Source organism: Panthera uncia, chromosome C2 (genome assembly GCF_023721935.1).
Source record: "Panthera uncia isolate 11264 chromosome C2, Puncia_PCG_1.0, whole genome shotgun sequence".
Classification (NCBI taxonomy): Eukaryota; Metazoa; Chordata; class Mammalia; order Carnivora; family Felidae; genus Panthera; species Panthera uncia.
Window position 1 is genome coordinate 91,288,073 of NC_064810.1, and position 24,168 is coordinate 91,312,240.

The window sequence follows — 24,168 nt, forward strand, 5'->3', positions numbered from 1 at the left end:
AGAAGAAAACATAGGTGGTAAGCTCCCTGACACTGGTCTTGGTAAGGCTTGGATTTGATACTGAAAGCAAAGACAACCAGTAAAAGCAAAAATACACAAGCTTTGACCACATCAAATGAAAAAGCTTCTGCACAGCAGAGGAAACTATCAACAAAATGAAAAGGCAATCTAATGAATACAAGAAAATATCTGCAAATCATGTAGCTGATGAGGTAATATCCAAAATGTATAATCATACAACTCAATAGCAAAGAAAGAAAACAATCCAATTAAAACTGAGTAGAGGACCTGAATAGACATTTTCCAAATACATACAGGTGGCTAACAGGTATAAAAATGTGCTCAACATCACTAATTATCAAGAAAATGCAAATTTAAATGCAATGAGATATCCTCTCATACCAGTTAGAATTGGCTATTATCAGAAAGGTAAAAGATAACAAGAGATGGTAAAAATGTGGGGAAAAGCCAACTCTTGTGAATTATTGATGGAAATGTAAATTGATGCAGCCACGATGGAAAGCAGAATGGAAGTACCTCAAAAGTTAAAAATAGAACTACCATATGATCCAGCAATATTAACCACTTCATTTTTTCACTTATGAAATGCTTGTTTTCCTACAGGGATGTCTAATATTTTTGGCTTTTTAGTTCTTTATAATCCACTTCTAGATGAGTCCTTTATCAGCTATGTGTATTGTGAACATCTCCTCCGTGACTTTTGCTCTTAATGATGTCTTTTCAGGACAAGAAGTTCCTAATTTTAATGCAGATTTATCAGTCTTTCTTACTATAATTATCTTAAACATAGTGACACATTTAAGCAACATTTTCCAGCCCCAGACAGATTACTCTCCTATATTATCTAGTAAAATTTTTATAGTTTCACGTTTCATATTTACATCTCTAATTCCCTTGGAATTCATTTTGTATAGAGTGTGAAGATATTAGATTTTTCTCTTTAAAGACAAAAGATACCTATTTTCCTCAGCACCATTTATTGAATAATGTGTTCACTGTGTTCACTGTTTTAAAGTGCCACTTTTGTTAGTTTATTGGTTTTCAATTATGATCCATTAATTTATTTGTGCTCAGTGCACTGAGCCTTCGAATATCTCGCTGTCTTGACTACTAGTTATTTTTGTGAAATGTTTATTATTTTGAAGGGGGGTTGCAGAGAGAGAGAGACAGAGACACAAAATCCCAAGCAGTTTCCATCTATCAGCACAGAGCCCAACGCAGGGGCTTGATCTCACAAACTGTGAAATCATGACCTGAGCCAAAACCAAGAGTTGGACGCTTAACTGACTCAACTATCCAGGAGCCCCTGATTATTAGTTTTATAATAAACCTTGTTTCTGATAGAGTAAGTTCGCTCACTCCTTCAACTGATTGGTCATTCTTAACCCTTTGTATATGCACATACATTCTAGACACAACTTGTCATTTACACACCACAAACACAAACCTCTATTTGATTGATTGGCTTAGATTTCTATCAATTTCCCACACCTGGAGATTTCCATATTTTTCTTTTAACCTCAGTTATACACTAAAGTTATTTTTAAATTATATTTCAGCCTGGCTGGCTCAGTTGTTTAAGCAACCGACTTCGGCTCAGATCACGATCTTGTGTGTTCAAGCCCTGCTAAGGCTCAGTGCTAATAGCGCAGAGACTGCTTCAGGATCCTGTCTCCCTCTCTCTCTTTTTCTCTGCCCCTCCCCTGCTTGCACTTGCTTCCTAAGTAAATAAATATTTCATAAACGTTTAATTTTTCTATTAGAAGGACACCCACTCTGAATGTATTTAGTCATATTGCCCAAAAGTCCTTAGTTGGAATTTTATGAAGAACAGTGGCTGAGTTTTACTAAATGACCTTATAGAAAATATTGATGTCATTTTTTTTTTTCTCCTATAAACTGTCAATAAGTCATACTGGTAAACTTCCAAATGTTGAACCACATTTGTATTCTTGAAAGAACACTATTTGATGCAGTAAAACCCCTAAAACAATTCAAAAGGCTCTTTAGCATTAATATTGCAGCCATCTAGGAAACTGATTCCCATTTTGGCTCCCTAATGGTACTGAGTTGAGATATAAACTTGAATCAAACTGTTTTAGTCTAAGAAGGCTAAAGCAATAGATGAGGATATATTCAGATTTCAAATCAATGTAATGCACCATTATCCTGTAATCATGTTGTATGTCACACGACTGATCCTTCTTCCTTCAGTCAAGAGAAGTATGTTCCATTTACCATGATCATTATGTCGATCTAGACTTACCATGTTTATTAATCAGTCCAGTGGTCATATATTTGGTTGGACTGTTATTTTAATTATACTTCTAGACTTAATTGTTAATAATTTATTTAATTTAGCTTCTATATTCATAATTGAAATTAATCAGTACTTCTCTTTCTTACATTATCCTTCTAAAACGTTAATATAAAGTTTATGTTAACTTCACAAAATGAACTGGATAGCCGACAATCTTTTTTAATTCTGCAAAGTATGACTATTACTATACATTAAGTAGTCTTTAAATGCTGGCACTCAGCTTTAAAATCATTTGGAATTTGCATCTTTTTTTAGCAGTGCATATTTAACTTATGCTATTTATTGGGCCATTAGAATTCTCTACTTCCTCTTGAGTCAACTTTGGCTATACTTTGTCTAGGTCCTCCAGATTTTCAAATTTGTTATATAGTTAACATTTTCTTACATCTCTTTCATAAATGTGATTCTTTATTGTTATGGTTCTATGTTTAATACCTCATGTGGAAAATTATATGGTGTAGCCTCCAAATACGAGAATAGATTAACATTACAAAATGTATTACTGTAATGCAACTGATTAAAGATCAATAAATAAAACATGTTCTCAATAGAGAAGGAAAGCTTAATTATATTTAATATCCATACATGATAAAGCATCTTAACAGATTAAGTATACAGTCTTTTTTTTTTCATGTTTATTTATTTTTGAGAGAGAGAAGAAAGAGCAGAAAGAGAAGCAGATGTGAAGTGGGCTCTGTGCTGACAGCCTGATGTGGGGCTTGAACTCACGAATCATAAGATAATGACCTGAGTCGAAAGTGGATACCTAACTGACTGCGCCACCCATGCACCCCCATACAAACAGTCTTTAATTGATAACGGGGATATAACAAAAATACTAGTTGTAGAGCAGGTATCATGAGAAAAACTAGAGGCATTCCTTTTGAAGTTAAAATTAACTACCTGCTAATATTTTGCCTGTGTTCATCCAAAACGTTTCCACCTTCATGCCTTATCTCAGGTTATTTTCTCTCACTGGAAACACCATACTTTTGGAGGGAATCACAGCTCCATTTCTAATAAAATGATAAAAGCTGTGTAATTTCCGCCAGAAAAATGCATACATGCACATAAACACAAAATTTTATATAAACTATCATAGGATTCACTACACCCATTCTGCAAAATAGATTCTAGATTAAAAGCTGTCATCCTACATAAAGCTCAGTAGATGTAATGGTCAAAAATATTAACGGAGAAAGGAACAGGTAAATAAATACGCAAGCAAATATATGAGAGCAGAGGTAGATGCAAGCATTCATACCGACCTATGAAAATCTGTGTAAAGGAATTGTTTAAAACATGAAACAAAATATACTTGAGTTTTAAGTATTTATTTACAAAGTTCTTACTAATACACTGCTTTTAAAATACATCAATAGTCATTTACTATTTAAAAATGGCAAATATGTGGCACAGAAAAAAATCTATATAGTCAGTTATACTAATAAAGGAGATGATTGAAATTGTTAAATGACAATTAAATGTTTGCAGTACTCCCTACAGATAGGAACTAAAAGTGCATTTATTCATAGGAACTTGATTATTTTGTTATCACTGACTATAAAAAAAAACAAAAACTATTGTGAAAATTAACATCAGGGTTTGAAAAATATTTTACAACAGCAAATAAATGTATTTTGATTTTACATTTAATTATAGGACCAAAATAAAAGGTAGACCATACACATATCTATGTATTTTACAGCAAATTAGTAAAACTGGTGCCAACTTTAGAATTATTTCATAAAAAGTATAAACACTCTATCCCACAACTTCCCCCATGGTCTTATCCTTCACAATAAAATTTCACACACTATCAAACTAAGTGAAGATTTGCTAGTGGCTAAAATCACCGAAAATATATGGTCTCTGAAAAAGTTATAAGTATACCCTAATATCATGTTTGACAAAATATACATTATTCTTTAATCTTTCTGTCCTTATCTCAATTTGCAAAAGTATTTTGAAACAATCTCCTTTAACCATTATTCTTATTAATAAGAGCAAATCTTTAAAAATCTACTCTAGATCTCGAAAACACTTGAGAATAAAATAAACTGCAACAGAAGCAGTTAAACAACTACTTCAAATAGCACATGTGAAACAAGTCCCCACTATTAATCAGGAATCTGTGGTTTTTTATCTAGTAAGTACTGTGATATCACTTAATTTCTTCACAAATTGAGATACACAAATAGGTATTTCCAAAAATTCATTCATTGACACTATATACAAAGAGATTCACAGCGGTATTTCGCATCCACCAATAAAATTTATTTACTGTTATCAAGTTGCAAAGCTACTAATATCGTGAATAACTTAAATTATTGGTCTTTGAATGAAGGACTCGAGGGAAGAGAAAAATTACATCAAAATCAATATAATTTTTTACATGAATTACCTACAAAAATGTAAGAGGTTAACCTTACACTTTAAAGAAGAAAATCAAATGGCATAGTTTAGTGTTACCTACATTCTTTCCAGCTTTCACCAAGTGCTAATGACAAGTACCATTTAAGTCAGTTTTTAAGTATGAAGTGTTTATAAGTTGCTCTAAATTAAGATTTTTTAAGCTTCATATCAAATGAGTTGTAGATCGACTTAAAGTATGACTTCTCCTTTCAAAGAAGGAAGGCAGGCTGACAAGGGAGGGTGATGGGATACCCTGTAAAAACAAGACAAATATTTTATACTTAAAAGTTTTCTTTTAAAAAATTATAACACAGTTTAGGATCATGCATATCATTTTAAAATTAATACAATTAATTGAAAAACATCTGAAAATTCTAAACTCTTCAAATAAATAAAAGAATTTAAATTAGGGGAGGGGGATAGGGAGAAAAGATAAAACTATTTTAGCATTCTGAAAAAAAAAATGGACTAGTTAACTACATATTAACTCAAATGGAATAGATACTGGCTTACTGCTAGGAAGGTACTAAAATAACTTCAGGTTATTTTAAAAGTTTATAAATTAGTAAGTTTTTGAGGTAAAAAAACAAACCCTAGTAGTTTCTTCTTAATCATAAAGCAAAATTCAGAGGAGTGAAATTACTTCATGAGAAATAATTCTCTCTGATTAAAGGTCATACACTCCTAGAGAGTCTGTATCATGTGCGCAACCCATACATAGGTAGGTGTGTGTGTGTGTGTGTGTGTGTGTGTGTGTGTGTGTGTGTGTGTATGTGTATAAGTTTGCTCCATATAAAAAGCAAAATAGCAGCACTTCTTATAATAGAGATTAAGTTACTAAGCTATCTAAACTTATGGTTTCAGAGGTCAAAGTTAAATATCCTCAGAATTTTCAACAATAACAAAAAAACATGCACAAGAACAGCCAAAATCTAAGAGTGGGTATAAATCAAAATGAGTTCTAAAGAAAGCTACTACTTTATTTTAACATACATGAATGGCTAACCATACTAAGAGTCCACAGGTAGCTGGCTGTAAGTTCTCATCAACAAGGTAGTAAAATGTAGTGCTTAAAGAGCTGGGGTGGTAAAGTACTGCCATTCAAGTGATAACAAAGATGATTTAAGTAGATAGTATAAAAGCTTACTTTATTTTTAGGTGAAACATTTATGATCTGCCATATTAAAAAGCAAAATTTTATGTAAGTGCCATAAATCTAAGATTAAGAATCAGATTTGGAATAAAAATCCATTTTAGATCACAATTATTACTATTCTTTAAAATGATCATTTTCATAAACAGGAAAATTTCTAATGGGATTGACTTTTTTCTGGACTTAAGAGTAAATTACCTAGCAAAAAATATCTTTATGTGTCAATACACATAACACATAGCACAAACTCTAATAAGCCTAAACTGTTGTGGATTCAAAGAAGGTATAAAGTTGTGAATTCAAAAGTCCCCACCCACCTAATATTCAATGAAGAAAGAATACTTTCTTTTTTCACAAATACACATTTCAAATAGCTAATAAGCTCACATTAAACTTCACGAGGCTTGTTTCCATTACTGGCTGGCATATCTCCTAATTCTTCACAAATGTCAAAGATGACTTGGATAGGACTTTTTTGCAAATTTGAAAAATCAACAGTTCCGTCTAGTATCTCTGAAAAGCTAGCTTGTGAGGTAGAATGACGTACAGATCAAAACCAGGAGTTTTGAGAGCGCCCACCAGTAGAGTTTGAGCACTGTACATAAGCATACTTAGTAAATCCAACTGTATTGCTTGTGGAAACAAAATGGGCAATCTGTTAGAACAGAAATAAGCAATTGAGAAGAGGACATGAATGTCTTAAAGATATTTTAGGTACTTCTTATATTATCTACATAGGAGTGACAAAACTATAAATAATTTTCTAAAAATTTTCTGTAAAGTCCAATTATATTCATTTGAAGAGAAATGTTTATAATAGTTACTATAGATGCAGGAAGTAAACAAGGGATAGTACTTTGGCCTAACTGTATTTTGTCCATTTTAATTCATTTTCATTTATCAAATTTCTTTGCACAAATTCATATTATCAGGCACAACTTCGCTCCCATTGGAAGGCTAACCTTCATCCAAAATTTTTATAAACATACTCATAGATTCAACTGTAAGTCTTTGATGTATTAACCAAGACTTAATTGGCTTTAAAAAAAATAAGAATTATTGAATATTATGTACCTTATCTATAAATTTTATATAAGAGGTGACCACTCATAAAACTCTAGACCATTCATGATGTGCCAGGTACTGTTCAAAGCACTTCTCATATATTAACTTATATAATCCTTGCAGCTACTACTTTAAATTCATCTTACTAATAGTGAAATTGAAACAGAGAGATCTTAAATAACTTGCCAAAAGTCCTACAGCTAGCAAATAGCTGAGCCAGGATTTGAACATGTGAGTTCCAGAGTTCATGCTCTTAACCACTATTCAAATTGCCTCTCATATAAAATCACATCATATATATATGTGTGTGTATGTGTGTGTATTTAATCCTTATAATAGCACTATATGGTTAAGTACTATTAACCTCTTTTTTTCTCAGCTGCAAAAATGAAGATAAGAGAACAAGAAACTTGCTGAAGGACACACAACTAAGAAGTGAGTCACTTGGGGCGCCTGGGTGGCTCAGTTGGTTGAGCGCCAACTTCAGCTCAAGTCATGAGCTCACAGGTTTGTGAGTTTGAGCCCCGGGTCGGGCTCTGTGCTGACAGCTCAGAGCCTGGAGCCTGCTTCAGATTCTATGTCTCGCTCTCTGTCTCTTCCCCTCCCCTGCTTATGTTCGGGTACTCACTCTCTCTCTCTCTCTCTCTCAAAAATAAAACATAAAAAAAAACAAAAAAAAAACCAAAACTTAAAAAAAAGAAGTGTTACTTGCTTTTGTTAACCTTAGTAGGTTAGATCAATAATAATTTTACAAAGAACAAATACATCACTCACATACTTAGAATGTTAGAAATGTCCCCAATATTAAATATCAAATACATCTAACACCACTAGAAATTTGAATTATTCAGGAAACATTTAAAAATATACACATGAATTTAGAATCCATATCATCCTTCAGCTTCAGAGTTTATATTATACTTGTCACAGAACTAGGTTTTTAAAAAAAACCCTCAATCTCTGCTATCTTATTGGAGCCAATCTACATAAACAGAACCATCATTATTTACATGAGTTAAAGTGATGGGACTCATTAAAATAGGTTTCTTTTCTGAGAGGTTTTTTAATGTATCTCAATCCCAATAAAATTTCATATCAAACTACACTCTATGTCTCTAGTTCATTAAGTGAAGTTTTTCTCAGTTACCTTTACCCAATAAACAAGTTAGAAGTTTAGAGATTAAAAAAAAAAATAGAGGTATTAACATTTCCATCTTCAAAAAGTTAACAAACTCCATACCAACTCCATAAATGTGAGTAAGTCATTTAGCCCATTAGATCAAAGTCACTTACTGCTAATGATGATGTGCTAGACAGACGACTCATTACATGCTTGTCATTGCTGGAAGGACTTCTTCCCTCCACTGAGCTTTGGGATGTCATAAGGGCTCTTCGCAGAGCTCTTTTTGGAGTTTTGGAGAAAGAGAACGCTCTTGTAACCTACAGTTAAAACAAGTTACAATTAATTAAGCCTAATAAATTAAGCCTAATAAATCTAATATAACTGGTAAGAACATAAACAAAGCCAAATACACATGAAGATTTTCTACAAAGATTATATGGCAGAATTAGAATCTCTTTGGACAAAACAGTGGAAAGTTGTGGTAGTATACTGTAGACTATTCCATTCTGCATTCATAAAGGACCATAGTCAATGGGAGAAAAAAGGTAGGAGGGAAAACAGGGTCTGCAAAGAGGAGAAATCTGGGTTTTTATCTGATTTTGCTAAAATTTACTCATGAAATCTCTAACCCAAGGCCACACGAACCTCAATTTATTTATTAAAAAGTGAAGGAGCTCACTGAATCATTATTCAGCATGTTTATCTACTATATATCATACACATTAAATGCTTGGAGATACAAAGATAGTTAAATAAAGGAGAAAGCCTCCCCTCAAAAGCAAACAACAGAAAATTGTAAGTTTAGCAGATGATGGCAGCAAATTTTGCTTAAAATATTAAAATGCTAGTTCTACTTTTTAAAAGCCCATTACCAACATTCTTACATAGTCCTCAACTCTGATAAGAAGGGAAGTGATCTTCATCATTAGAAGACTGAAACATACGTAAGGTCAGGAATAGATCCGAGGTCTCCTGACTCTGTCATGTGCCCTTTGCTGAAAAATATCTGAGACAATATTTAAGATGAGTGCACACATATCTGCATCTAAGCCACCATCAGTACATTTCTTTTTTTTTTTAATTTTTTTTTTTTAAACGTTTATTTATTTTTGAGACAGAGAGAGACAGAGCATGAATGGGGGAGGGTCAGAGAGAGGGAGACACAGAATCCGAAACAGGCTCTAGGCTCTGAGCTGTCAGCACAGAGCCCGACGCGGGGCTCGAACTCACAGACTGCAAGATCATGACCTGAGCCGAGGTTGGCCACTTAACCGACTGAGCCACCCAGGCGCCCCACCATCAGTACATTTCTACTGAAGCACAGGTCACAGAAGTATCACTATCAATGGAAGGGATAACAAGCGCTATAGAACATGCTGGAATAAAACTTGTTACCTCTATGGGCCATTTCCTAGAACCAAGAAAACAGCTCTGCTATACAGACTATCCTTACACTGATGTCTGTGGCAATATAATTTTAATATACTCTGAAAAATACATCTTGGAGACATATTAAATAATAAGCTCACTATGACTCACCTTTTTTGAAGTCTTTTTTATTGCTCTAGATGCCCTACTCAATGTACTGTCCATATCTTTAGTATTTACTTCAAAGGATTCTGGATCAGCACTGTAAATAAGATTCTCCTGTTGAAAATATAACACTTTTTATTATTTTAAAATAAGTAAAATAGAAAATAAAAATACACGACTGTTTCTAAAATCAAACCTTCCATATATATACACATGGAAGTATATATAAATGAAGTTACTCAAGATTTTTTATATGCTTCACATAATTTCTACTCTGAAATGTACTAATTTAAGGATAGTAAAAAATTAGCATTTACTAAATGAAAAATTCATTGCAAGGACCATGGACACCAAAGCAACTGGAAAAAGAACTCAGTATAAAATCTTTTTAACAACACTAAAACCAACAAGCTAGAAACTTAGTGGACAAATGTCTAAGCATAAAGCCTGCTGTAAAACCAGTATCAAAAACAATTTTCTTGAGATAATCTATCTAAAATTAAAACGTAGACTTTCTCCTACGTTTTCCTTTCTTCCTCAATTAACATCTAGGTAGATTCTAAATTGGAGGTTCTAAACCTGTGATCAAGAGCTCCTAGAAGTGGCAATGGATAGAAATCAGGAGGTATGCAACCTCCCTGAAATCATGTGCAAATCTCTGTGTATGCATAAATGCAAAGGACATTTTTCTGAGGAGTGGGCTCATAGCTCATGTTACATTCTAAAAGGAGTCAAAGATTTCATGTAAGAACCATTGGTCAAAATTAACCTTAAATGAGACAACTAATCTGCAAGTAACCCAAAATATCACTTGCTCAAATTACATTTGGGCTTTTCAAAAAAAGCAGGTTAGACAAAAAGGTTTTTTGCATATTTCTATACCAATTTGCCCTTTAAATTTATAAATCTAGGCCATCGGCAAGTTCCCCCGCTAATCTAGCACTATTAAGACTATCCTCCAGCACTGTCATTCTGTGGCTAGAGAGACTTTTATACAACCCTATGAATATTGGTTTTTCTGGAAATGTTCTCATCTACAAAACGTAGAAAATATCTAGTGTAATTAACCCACAGGAATCATAAAACAAGATAATGCATAGTAGTCCTTTGAAATAAAATGTTAAGCTCCTTTACAAACAGCCTTAAATATTATATTCTACAATTATAAATGCTTGCTTTTTGGCTCTTCACCACTGACACCCACATAGACAGGCTTGGTTTTGCCAAACTTTCTTAAAACAAGCAAATCCACCCTGCCAGCTCTAGACCCTCTCAATCCACTTCATCCATTTGCTAATGAGTCCACAGCTTATCTAACCCCATTCAGGTAACCGTGCCTTTTTTTAAACGCACAATTTTTTTCTAAGTTAAAAAAAAAATCACATCTATTATAAAAAATTTGGAAGAAAATTTTAAAAATAAAATTTTCCACAAATGTAGTGACTGTTTGCTATTAACATTTAAACATACTCCTTACATATATTTTTCTATATGCACGAAATGTTTTATTTTAACAAAACTGGAGTCATTCTATTCAGTTTTATATCTTGTATTTTCCAATTCGCTGTATGTTATTGTTTTTTTCCATATCATTGGATACTCAAAGATATTACTATTAATGAAAAAATGATAAAAGTCTCTTCTGATTAGATGAGAATTAATTTTATTTCATTATTTTTGAACAAAAAGTACCTCTACTTTCTTCTTGTTAAGAAATAAATATTATAACAACATCAAAAAAATATAATACTTAGGAATAAACTTAGTCAAAGAGATGAAAGACATATACTGTAAACTGTAAAATGCTGCTGAAAAAAATTAAAGACATGAATAAGTGGAAAAACACCCTGTGTTCATGAACTGGAAGATTTAATATTAAGATGTCAATACTACCCAAAGCAATCTACAGCTTCAATGAAATTCTTACAAAAATCCCAATATTTTTTGCAAAAAAAAAAAATTTCATTCCAAAATTCATACAGAATCACAAGGGACCCCAAATAGCCAAAACAATATTGGGGGGAAAAGTACAAAGTTTGAAGTCTTAAATTTCTCGGTTTAAAAACCTACTACTATAATCAAAATAATATGGTACTGTCCTAAGAAACAGAATAGAATGGAATAAAACAGACTAGAGAGCCCAGAAATGAACCCTCATATAATATGGTCAAATGATTTGACAAGGGCATCAAGACTATTCAACAGGAGAAGGACAGTCTTTTCAATAAATGGTGCTGGGAAAACTAAATATCCACAAGCCAAAGAATGAAGCTGGATCCTTATCTTACTCCATATACAAAAATTAACTTGTAATGGATCAAAGATCTAAATATAAGAACTAAAACTACAAAACCTTTGAAGACAAGGAACACAGAGGTCAAAATTTTCAAGGCATTGGATTTAGCAGCAATATCTCGAACACAACACCACAGGCAGAGGTAACAACAACAACAAAAGCCAGAAAATTGGATTTCATATAAACTGGTAAATATGCAGAAGACACCATTCAATATAGGAGACAGCAACCCACAAAATGGGAGAAAATGTAAATCATATATCTGATATATCTGAGAAGGGATTAGTATCCAAAATATATAGCAAATGCCCAAAACTCAACATCAAAAAAACAAATAACCAGATTCTACATTCACCACCTACATCTCCATTTTCTTATAGGTTTTTGAGATGGTTTCACTTTCAACTCTTGAATCTACCTATAAACTTATGTAGATATAAGGTTAGGATATACATCTAATTTTCCCTAAGTATTTAACCAACTATCTTATCATCATAGGTTAACAATCTTATTAAATTGTTAAAGTACTACATTTATCATACAATAAACTCTTATTTCAGGGACATGTATCCTTTCCATTGATCCACCTTTAATAGTGCAGTTGTGTTCGCATCATTGTAACTTTAAAAATATAATGTAATATCTCATAAAAGAAGCACTGTTTTTTTTTTTTGTTTTTTTTTTTGAGAGGGGGGGGGGGGGGGGGGGCCAAGGGGGGAAGGGCCTGGGGGGGGGAAGGGGGGGAGAGAGAGAGAGAGAGAGAGAAGAGAGAGAGAGAGAGAGAGAGAGAGAGAGAGAGAGAAGAGAGAGAGAGAGAGAGGAAGGAAGGAGGGAGGGGGGAGGGGGGGGAGGGTGAGGGAGGGGGGGAGGGGGGGAGGGAGGGGCGGGTCTCACCCAAAGCAGGGCTTGAGCTCACCAATTCAGGACTCAAACTCACAAACAGTGAGATCCTGACCTGAGCAGAAGTTAGATGCTTAACCAACTGAGCCACCCAGGCACCCCTGTTCTCTACTTTTCTTGTTGTTGCTTTTTCTTTAAAAATTATCTTTGGAATCATTCTGTCAAAATCCAGAAATTTCCTGTAGGATTTTATAAAAACTATAATGAATGGACATCTTTATGCCAGCCAGCATTCTCTTTCAAGAACATAATGGATTTCACTGTAAAGTATATTGTTTTCTTAACATAGGTTTCATTCATTTCTTTTAAGGCTATTCCTAGATTTATACTAAAATTTCCTAAATCTACACACCAAGCTTTACTGGGAAGTGGGGTCTCCATTTCCCACACTTTCTAGTAGGTTACTGCCAGCATAGAGAAAAACTATTGATATGTGTGTATTTATTTTTTATTTGGTTACTTAAACGAAACTGTTACAAGTTCTAATACTTTTCAATTGATTCCTGTTAATTATCTAGATAATCATTTGCAAAATAACTCTGAAGAGTAAAATATCTTGACAACCCATGGGAAACAAAGCAGTCGGGACTGTGATTCAAGCTCTGTCTATCCCCGAGTCTCCCCCATCCTCATTCACATACACCTGCAAGGCTCTGCATTATTAAGATTTCCTACATCTTACAGTAGAGGGATCACATTTCCTACACTGCTATACATATTACACCATAAACTAAGCACAGCTGTCACTTTAGTTTTATAAACTTGATTTTGTTCTCATTTCATTTTCAATTTTAGTTTCATTTCAAATTGGTTTTCATTCAATCAACAAATGTATATTAAAAGTTATTTGATAGAAGCCTTTTATGTCCTAGATAGAGACAAATTCATAAAAAGGATATTTTGACACAAATATATTTTCCTTCATGATGTTTTGATTTCAAAACACAAAGTAATTCATCAATGCTCATGCTAAATTGGTCAGCCTATGACATTTTTTAAAAAATTAAATGCTGAAAAATACAATGGAATTAGGTGGGACACAATTAGAAACAGTAAGAGAATTAATTTAGTAACAGTGGTTACAAAACTAACATACATATCAAAGATTAACCTGCATATAAAACTAGAAAACAACTTAGCTAAAATATCTCATTTATGAATAGAATTACAAAGAGAAAATTAGCTAGGAATACATTTAACAAGAAATGCGTGTGTCTACACTGGTCTTTCTGGAAAGAGGGATGAAAGTATCAAAAGTGGCACTGCTGAAAACAGTGGGACAGGTGCATATGTTTTACTGCAGTACACTTTCGTCTATTTAATGTTTCGTTATGTGCAAATATTACTGTTCAATTTAAGTTAGTAAAACTCATAATATGAATATAAAACTAAATACTGGTAAACTTTAATTTACTCATTGAATAAAATTTTTAGATGCATAATGTATAATGTATATATAAAGAAACTCAACTCCAAGTGTGTTTAATTTTGATGAAATGCTTTTTTAATAATAAAGGCCCCTGAAATTTAAATCCCTAAGCAGTTGCTAATAAAGAAAAGAGACTCTCGGTCTTTCCTGTTGCTATCTTAACTGTTATTAAGTATATAATAACCCCATATGAACTGAAGAGAGCAGATGGCTTCATATTTCATATTCAATTACTTCTGATTTGATGAGGGTAGATAGATAGGAGGTCTTTCACATTTCTAGAAGGCTCTGGGTTCAGAATGGCTGAAAGGGTAAACATCTATGTAGCTCTGGTGGCTGAGAAGACAATATAGCTGTTTACTAAGATGTAAAGATGAAGCACTTCTTTTAGTTCTCTCTCCATAGGGGAAGGTAAATAGGGCAAATCACAGACAAAAACTCTAAATAGGGGAAACTTGTTTTCAATATTCCCAAGTTTTTTTCCTATTACTCTCCTTTTCTTATTAATAGTTCCCATTCTCTCTTCCAAATATTAAAAATTTTTACTCTAGGGGTGCTGTTGCAACCTGGCCTTTCCCTCAGTTTTTCCTTTCTTGCCCCCCTGAGCCTTGCAGACCAGCGCTTGCACAGGGGACTGGGCACTGAGAGTGGTTAAAGCCACAGGGAAAATGGTGGAAAATTCACCATCGCTATTGCCAGAAAAAGTGATCTGTGGCTTTGTTCTTTTTTAAGCTCCCAATTTGGCTTCATACTATATATTATATGGGATTTTATTCCCGAATCTTGGCTAAACTCCTTAGACTTACTAACCTACTGGCCTCAAAAATATTGTGCAGTTGCACTGCCCATCTACCTCTTTATTCCTATAGTAATTGGTTATGTACACTTACTTGGAATAAACATGAAAAGTACCTTTCCACTCAACTCCATTCATACAATCACAGATAACTATGCTAAAAACCAAGGGCAGAAGAAATACCAAGAAAAGGCTATCCCAGCATTAAGATATATTCCATGGGGCACCTAGGTGGCTCAGCCGGTTAAGCTTCCAACTCTTGGTTTTGGCTCAGGTCATCATCTCATGGTTTGTGAGTTCAAGCCCTGTAATTGGCTCTATGCTGACAGAGTGTGGAGCCTACTTACGATTCTCTGTCTCCCTCTCTCTCTGCCCATCCCCTGCTTACTCTCTCTCTCACTCTCAAAATAAACATTAAAAAAAAAAAAAAAGAAAGAAAGAAAGAAAGATATTCCTATTAGTAAAGTAAACCAAATGTTCTTTCTTGCAGCCAAAGAACTTTATGCCAAAAAAGTTAATTGTACGTAGACGAACACCAAGCAGGTATTATGTTTTTGATGTATTAATTTTGACCATAATTATTTTGATTCTATTAATATCCAATGTTGAAATGTAAGAAACAAGTTGAACTTCTCTTAATTTCCATTAATATTACAAATGTTCTCAAGTATTAGTTATTAACAGAATAAATAAAATATTGCATCACCATATACCAGATTTTTAAAAAAAATAATTATCAGTAAAAGTAAGAAACCCCTCCCCAAAAAAACCTTATTCTTCTAAATCTCCAAAATAAAATTATACCATAACAAAAACTAATTTTTAATAACATACTAACATAATTCTAAAAACATTTCATGATTTACTCAACATAATAATGAGCCCCAAATCCACATGTACCTAAGACTAGTTCTGAAAACAAATCTGCCAAGTTCAAGATTAGAAAGTAGTAATGGAGGCTTTCGATTAAGATGGCAAGAAGTAGGGAGACACTAGTCTTGTCTCGTCCCTCAAAAACAGCTAAATAAACATCAAATCACTGCGAACACCCAAGAAATCAATCTGAGGGCAGAGAGCAAAACTGTACAACTGGAGGAGAAAAAAAATGCCTCATTAAGAAAGGTAGAAGCTATAGAGAGTTGAACTGGGTGGAGAGAGAAGAGCTGCGGGAACTGCAATGGGGAGGAGGCCTGATCACAGACAGAAGAGCAAGAGAAAAAGAAAGAGAAAGAAGAATGAAATTGCACATAGGGAATTTCACAAGAAACACTCTTCCCCAAAACCAATGACTGGGAAAAGGAGAGGGGCTGAATACCCCTAGTTTTCATAAACAGTAGAACATAGAGCCTGAAGTTTTGGATGTCTGCACCATCGCCAGTGTTGCACCTGGCAAATTTAGCCATGTTCCAGTAGGAAATGAGGTCAGAGACCTAGGAGTGGGCAACGTGCTCTGAGGATTCCGAGTAGCACAGGGAGAAGCAGTTCCCCTGCCTGGAGTGCATTTGGGAAAGGTGGCATGGCCTCTCTGGGAACAAAAGACCCAGGAGGTGCCACTGAGCTGACCTGTTCACTAACACTGGAACAAGAATGCTAACTGAGGGCAGCAAGCCTTGGTACCAGCTTTCAGCTGTGCTTTATCATAAACTCCAAACTGCTGCGCAGTGGTGTGACTGATTTCTGGAACAAGCTGGACCTAGCCACAGCGCAGTGAAACCCTCCCCCAAAGGATCAGCATGGGTCTCCAAAATTTGGAGCTCTGAAACCTAGCCATGTACCTGAGATAAAATACAGACATGCTGTGCTGCCTGGCAGGTGGACAGCTCAGAGGCAGGCAGGGTGAAGGCGGGGATCTGGTGGAAACCGGGACACGAGACAGGAGATTGTTCTGTGAGGGCTTCATGAAGAGTGGCAGGCTTGAGCTCCCTGCTCTGGGGATGAGAGAGCAGGGCAACTCCATTTTCACCCCGCCTATCAGGACTGACTGACTTCAGTGAGCAAATCAGTGCCACCAAGTGGAGGCCAGAGCCACTTACACCACTAGGGCAAATCCACCTGAGAGTCAGCACAGCAGGCCCCACCCCCAGAAGACTGGCACAAACCCCTCTCACACACCAAGTCCACTGATCATAGAGTGCTACAAAGCTTCAGCTCTAGGGGAAAAAGGATATAGCCTCCTTTGTTTTTTTTCTTGTTTATTTTCTGCGCCTTCCCCCTGACCCTGGGCCTTGGGATATGGAAAAGGCAATTTTTTTTAATTTATTTTTTTTTTAGTTTATACATGGAAAAAACATCCTTAACCTACAAGGAAAGACAGATCAGGTTTGCAGCATATCTGTCACAGAAACTGGGCAGGCCAGAGGGAGTGGCAAGATATATTCAATGTCCTAAATGGGAAAAATATGCAGCCAAGAATACTTCAGACAGCAAGGCTATTAGTCAGAATAAAGAGATAAACAGCTCCCCCACTCCAAAAAAATAAAGGAGTTTGTGACCACTAAACCAGCCCTGCAGGAAATATCAAAGGGGATTCTTTGGGGAAAAAAGAACTAAAAGCAACAAAGACTAGAAAGGAACAGAGAACATCACAAAAAACACCAATTTTATGGTAACACAAAGGCACTAAATTCATATCTGTCAATAATCACTCCGAATGTTAATGGACTAAATGCTCCAATTAAAAGACATATGGTATCAGAATGGATTAAAAAAAAAATCTATATGCTGCCTACAAGAGATTCATTTTAGACCCAAAGACACATGCAGATTCAAAGTGAAGGGATGGAGAACCATGTATCATAGTAATGGAAGTCAAAAGAAAGCCAGAGTAGCCATACTTATATCAAACTAAAATTTAAACCAAAGACTGTAACAAGAGATGAGGAAAGGCATTACATCATAATTAAGGGGTCTATCCATCAAGAAGACCTAACGATTGTAAATATTTATGCCCCCACTTGGAAGCACCTAAATATATAAATCAATTAATAACAAAGAAATTCTTTGGAAATAATACAATAATAGTATGGGACTTTAAAACCCCAGTTACAACAATGGACAGAACATCTAAGCAGAAAATCAACAAGGAAACACTGGCTTGGAATGACACACTGGACAAAATGGACTTAACAGATACATTTAGGCTATTTCATCCTAAAGCAATGGAATACATATTCTTTTTGAGTACACATGGGACATTCTCCAGAATAGATCACATACAGGGTCACAAATCAGCCCTCAACAAGTACAAAAAGACTGAGATCATACTATGCATATTTTCAGATCACAGTGCTATGAAACTTGAAGTCAACCACAAGAAAAATTTGGAAAACCCTCAAATACTGGGGTTAAAGAACATCCTACTAAAGAATGAATGGGTTAACCAGGAAATTAAAGAGGAAATAAAAAAGTACATGGAAGCAAATAAAAATGAAAACACAACAGTCCAAAACCTTTGGGATGCAGCAAAGGCAGTCCTACGAGGGAAGTATATACAATACAGGCCTACCTCAAGAAACAAGAAAAGTCTCAAATACACAACCTAACCTTACACCTAACGGAGCCAGAAAAGTTAACAGCAAATAAGGCCTAAAGCCAGCAGAGAAAGGAAATAATTAAGATTAGAGCAGAAATAAATGATACAGAAACAACCTAGTAGAGATCAATGAAACTAAGGGCTGGTTCTTTGAAAGAATTAATAAAACTGATAAACTCCTAGCCAGACTTAACAAAAACTAAATAAAATCATGAATGAAAGGGAGTGATCACAACTAACACCACAGGAATACAATTATAAGAGAATACTGTGGAAAATTATTTGCCAACAAACTGGGCAATCTGGAAGAAATGGACAAATTCCTAGAAGCCCACAAACTACTAAAACCGAAAGAGGAAGAGATAGAAAATTTGAACAGACCCATAACCATCAAAGAAATTGAGTCAGTAATCAAAAATCTCCCAACAAACCAAAGTCCAGGGCCAGATGGCTTCCCAGGGGAATTCTACCCAGACATTTAAAGAAGAGTTAATACCTAGGCTTCTCAAACTATTCAAAAAAATAGAAATGGAAGGAAAACTTCCGAACTCTTTATACAAGGCCAGCATTACCTTGATTCCAAAACCAAAAAGGAGAATTACAGGCCAATATCCCTGTGAACATGGATACAAAAATTCTCAACAAGATACTAGCAAATCAAATTCAACAGTATGTTAAAAGTTATTCACCACAATTAAGTGGGATTTACTCTTGAGCTTCAGGACTGGTTCAGTATTCTCAAATCAATCAACGTGATATACCACATCAATAAAAGAAAGGATAAGAACCATATTATCCTTTCAATAAATGCAGAAAAAGCATTTGACAAAATACAGCATCCATTCTTGATAAAAACCCTTAACAAAGCAGGGATAGATGCAACATACCTCCATATTATAAAGGCCATATATGAAAGACCCACAACTAATACCATCCTCAACAGAGAAAATTGGAGAGCTTTTCCTCTATGATCAGGAACAAGACAGGTATGCCCACTCTCACCATTACTGTTTAATCAGGACATTGCTAAACGTTTGCTGCCATCTTGTGGCTAGCTTATATGAAATTTTTTTCATTAGCTGTTTTATACATCAGTTCTAGAATTATTAGCCATCTTGTGGCTAGTAATTCAATAGATTGTATTTTAAGGAAATTTTTCCATTAACTATTTACATTTAAGTATTATGGTTATACATTTGGAAAGGACTTCATAAGCAATCTAGTCTGACATTGTGATAAATGTAGGATTAATTTCTACAATAAGCAGTCACTATACTGGAAGGATCCATTTTTTATATGGATACCTAGAACTATGAAAAAAAATCCCTCTTAACAATGAGCACTTTTGTAAGCTTTATAACAAAAGCCATCTCTATTATTTTTCTAGTCAGCATTGTTGTAGGCACTAGCTGTATTTTCTTCCATGGAACTTTTTGTGGAACAATCCTTTATAACAACATATTGTTAGTGCATAGAAATTAAAAAAAAAATCATGCTGGATTGAAGCATTCTATAATAATTAGGATAAATTTGTCAATTTCAGGGTTTTATTCCTTGGTTTTCCCTGTCATGTCACTTGTTGAAAAAGAGAAATTGAAATCTTCTGCTTAAAAAAATAATAATTCAAAATGTCTGTTAATTGTTCAACACCTAGGCAAGAGGTTTTAATCAAATACTACCTATTCTATAAATCACTATAATTATACCTCAACAGCCTTCAACGTCAGACTTAGCTATGATAAAATAAACATTTATTTCCAACAGGAAATGTCCAAGGCAATCTGTTATAGTACTAGGGTAATGTAAAGGATTGCTTATCATTACATTCTTCTCTATCTATGTCATTTGTCCAAAGATGAAAAGGTCTATACCTGTCTATCACATGTCTCTCCCATATATAATGAAGAAATCAAGTTATTTGTAAAGGGACCTAGATTTCATCCAAGATATACTATAGACTACCTGATTTCTGTGAGTCATTTAACTTCAATAATTTGATTTTCTCATGTAGCTGCATTTAATCTGTATAAGATAATTATATATTCACAAGAGTATTTGATTTTCAGAGGATGGACTAAGAAAACTGGATTGGCAACTTGCCTAAGAGAAAAACAACTTGTTACAACTTACCTACTGAATTCAACAAAGGTAAAAGAACAATGGAACAAAATACCCTCTATTTTACAAATAGCCAGGTCAAAGAACACCAATGAAAATCACAGGGTACATCAGAACAAGTCCCCAAAGCCCCACTAAATCAGAGGCACAGGAGCTATTAGCCTTTCAGTAAACTAGGCATTCAAAATGGTCTCATGTGTCTATACTTAAAAAAAATTTTTTTTAATATTTATTTGTTTTTGAGAGAGACAGAGAGAGAGGGGGGGAGAGAGAGAGAGAGCGAGTGAGCGAGCACGAGTGGGGGGGTGGGCAGAGACAGAGGGGGACACAGAATCTGAAGCAGGCTCCAGGCTCTGAGCTGTCAGCACAGAGCCTGATGCGGGGCTTGAGCTCACGAACCACAAGATCGTGACCTGAGCCAAAATCAAATGCTTAACCAATGAGTCACCCAGGTGCCCCTCATGTGCCTATACTTTTAAAAATCTTTTCCAAAACAACTTATTAAGCCGGTTTTCCTCAACACACATAAAGTTAGAACTTTCCTACATTCATAATTTCATAATTACCAAGTCATTAGAAATGTAGGGTTAGTCTGAATGCATTGTAATGAAGTTAAAACTTTCATTATAATAGTGGTTTAAGAACTTACAGCATCTGCTTTACAAATGGTATTGGCTACATGTCGACATAGCATCTTTAGCCAGTTCTCTTTTGGAAGTTCCTCTGATGTCATCTGGAAACTGAGCAGCACATTTGCCCGCTCTGTTGGTGGCCTCACAAGCAAGGCAAAAGCATTATGGCAATCTAGGGTTCCAGAATAATCATAGACATTAAGTGTTACTCCTTGCAAAATGAAAGATTTATGCAAGTTTAGTTCCCTCAGAGCAACAAAACTCCAATGAAATGATCTCTTCCCCACCCTTTCCATCCTCTATATTTTTAACTACACAAGGAACATGATATTACACTGAAACACTGGCAAGAATTATAACAGTAAGTACCATGTGAGAGACCAACAATGATGATTTAGACATTAAGCAGTATTTTCTATGAAATTTAATATTTTCTGAGAAAGTTTTTTTGAATTAGATCACTTCTTAGAATTCCAGAATTTAAGTTTTAAATTAAAATGGCATTATAAGACTAATTTGATACTTAAATCAAGTTCAAAGAAATCAAATGTCCAAATATTAAAACTTTCACAAAATGGTTTTGGACCAAAATACTAAAACAGAACCTATTTTAAATAATAATCCATAATTCAAATTCAAAAACATGGAGAGGATTTAAATAAATGCAATATTGTAACACTTAATACATCCAGAATCTGACAACCAAATAAAGACACAAAGTAAGTTGTTATTCATGTTTTCTGTGATTGTTTCTCATAAACTCAAATCCTTCCATCATTAGAGGATGAGATCAGTAATGGAAACAGCTTACTTGTAAAAAAAAATAGGTCCTAACATCTAAAATATGGCCATGCACACACATTACTAAATGCCAATTAAACAGATCATACTGTTTTTGATAATTTCAGGCCTTCAGAGAACCCTCCCTAACACTACCACAGTTGAGTAAAAGCTCTCCTTAACACACATTTGACCCATGTTGAGTCTACCATAGTTACTTTGGGTACATTTATTCACGCACATCTCTCCTGGTCATATTCTAAACATATTTCTAGCAATGCAGCCATTGCCAACAAGAAAGCAATAGGATGCAGGGCACAGGTAATAGACTGGTGATTTCTTTTGGATTCTAAAGGAACGAAATAAGTTTTGATGTGGGAAGAAGCTAGGTTAGGACACTATCTTGACATGAAACCATTTAAAAGCTCTTCGTCCCTTAAGGGATGAAGACACCCCACAGGATGAGATAGCATTTTCATTTGAGAAAAATAAAACATCAAGTAGGTTCTAGAGAAGACTTTGGATAGAAGTATAAGAAAAATTACTTTACCAATACTAACCAACTGTATTTAAAGATAATTTACCAGTTTTAAGAAAGAAAGAAAGAAAAAAAAAAAACGGAGTGAATCAAACCTACAATGATTATGAACTATTTTCAGTTAACCAACATTTATCCAATGAGCATACCTTCTGTTTCTCTTATGTCCAGCACTTTCTTAATTTGAGAAAGAGGCATGAGATGAATATGCTTAAGAGAAGCTGGGGGTCGGGTATGGCCATGAGGACTCCTAAAAGTGCCAATAACCTTATGCCGTTTTCTTGCTATCTGATTACAGAAAAAAAATAATAATAATATGAATGAAAACTATTAAAGACTAAATACTTAAAAATGACACTAATGACATAAATCTACATGCAATTCACTTGGCTATTAATCATCCCAGAATTACTATGCAATAAGAAGCAGAGTTACCATGTAACAAATTCATACATGTAATTGTATAGCAGAAATGTTCATGCATATATAAGAAGAACTTAAAAAGTTAGGAAAACAGACCAAGGGACAGGATCTAAGCAAAAGGTCCACGAGGTGTGAAAGAACTTAGAAGCATTTTGAGAAGGAATAACATCATAGGATACAGGAATCTTCAATAGAAGGCCCTGAGTTCAGGAAAGGGAATAGCTGCTCTGGGATCTCAGTCGTGGGTTCAAAAGGTAATCGATTTTAGTTGAAGAGGAGAATTCACAATTATCTCAAATCCTGTACAAGGCACTGAGGACAAAAGAGTAAATAATATAGAGATGGTTCTAGCGCTCATGATAGTTAGGTATCATTGAGAAAGAGGCAGGGTAAAGAAGTAACTAACTAAATAATACACTAAACAAATGATACAAATTATAAACTCAAGGTACAGTGTTAAAATATAACTTTACCTAAGCTGGGAACTTCTACAAAAGGAGGAGATAGGTAAAGTAACTAGAGAAGACAGGAGCAAAATCAGAAAGGGCCTTGTAATTCATGATGTACTGAATTCTGTGAATTTTATAAGGTCTTTAAATTTATTATTTTCATTTCCATGAAAGCCTAACGTATTATTTTGCCTTTTTAAAAGAAAGTCTCTTTTGAGGTTATAATCATCAACTGAAAGACGAAAGACATTAACACAAAATGATTTAGGTTAAGTTACTTGATGAATTGAGATTGGTCACCATCATGAATTCAATATGGCTAAAAATGCACTACCCTGGGTTGGCTATTGGAAAAGATCAAAAGGCAGTCAATATCATATTCACATTGAAGCAGAAATACAACTCAAATAAATATTACATATCAAATACTAAATTTTAATTTACATTAATATAGTAAAAATAGGCAATAAAGATGAAATAATTTCTACTATAAATTTGAATATAGTTTTAAATCAATTTGGCTAAGCTAAGCAAATAATTTTTAATTTTATTTTTTATTTTTTAAAATTTACAACTAAATTAGTTAGCATATAATGAAACAATGATTTCAGGAGTAGATTCCTTAATAATGCCCCTTACCCATTT

The 24,168-nt window shown here is 34.4% G+C and overlaps 1 protein-coding gene and 1 pseudogene across 9 annotated transcripts in view; one reads left to right on the forward strand and one right to left on the reverse strand.

The window, feature by feature from the left end:
• Positions 1-2,398: 2,398 nt before the first annotated feature.
• The window catches only part of ECT2 (epithelial cell transforming 2), a 63,783-nt gene continuing 42,013 nt past the window's right edge, over positions 2,399-24,168 (reverse strand). For 4 of the 9 annotated variants that reach the window (XR_007457321.1, XR_007457320.1, XR_007457317.1 and 1 more), the window contains 6 exons: positions 22,801-22,939; positions 21,351-21,505; positions 9,637-9,744; positions 8,268-8,414; positions 6,297-6,564; positions 4,922-5,009 (listed from right to left, as the gene is read on the reverse strand). Coding sequence is in view for 4 of the 9 variants with exons in the window: in XM_049628561.1 (XP_049484518.1) it covers positions 4,920-5,009; positions 8,268-8,414; positions 9,637-9,744; positions 21,351-21,505; positions 22,801-22,939 (639 nt within the window). In the remaining 5 variants the exon portion in view is untranslated. Of the gene's footprint in view, positions 3,358-3,654; positions 5,010-6,296; positions 6,565-8,267; positions 8,415-8,981; positions 9,104-9,636; positions 9,745-21,350; positions 21,506-22,800; positions 22,940-24,168 lie in introns of those variants that run through there. The other 5 variants (XM_049628561.1, XM_049628559.1, XM_049628558.1 and 2 more) reach the window with 3 other exon arrangements.
• LOC125921163 (phosphatidylinositol N-acetylglucosaminyltransferase subunit P-like) lies at positions 14,924-15,780 on the forward strand (annotated as a pseudogene).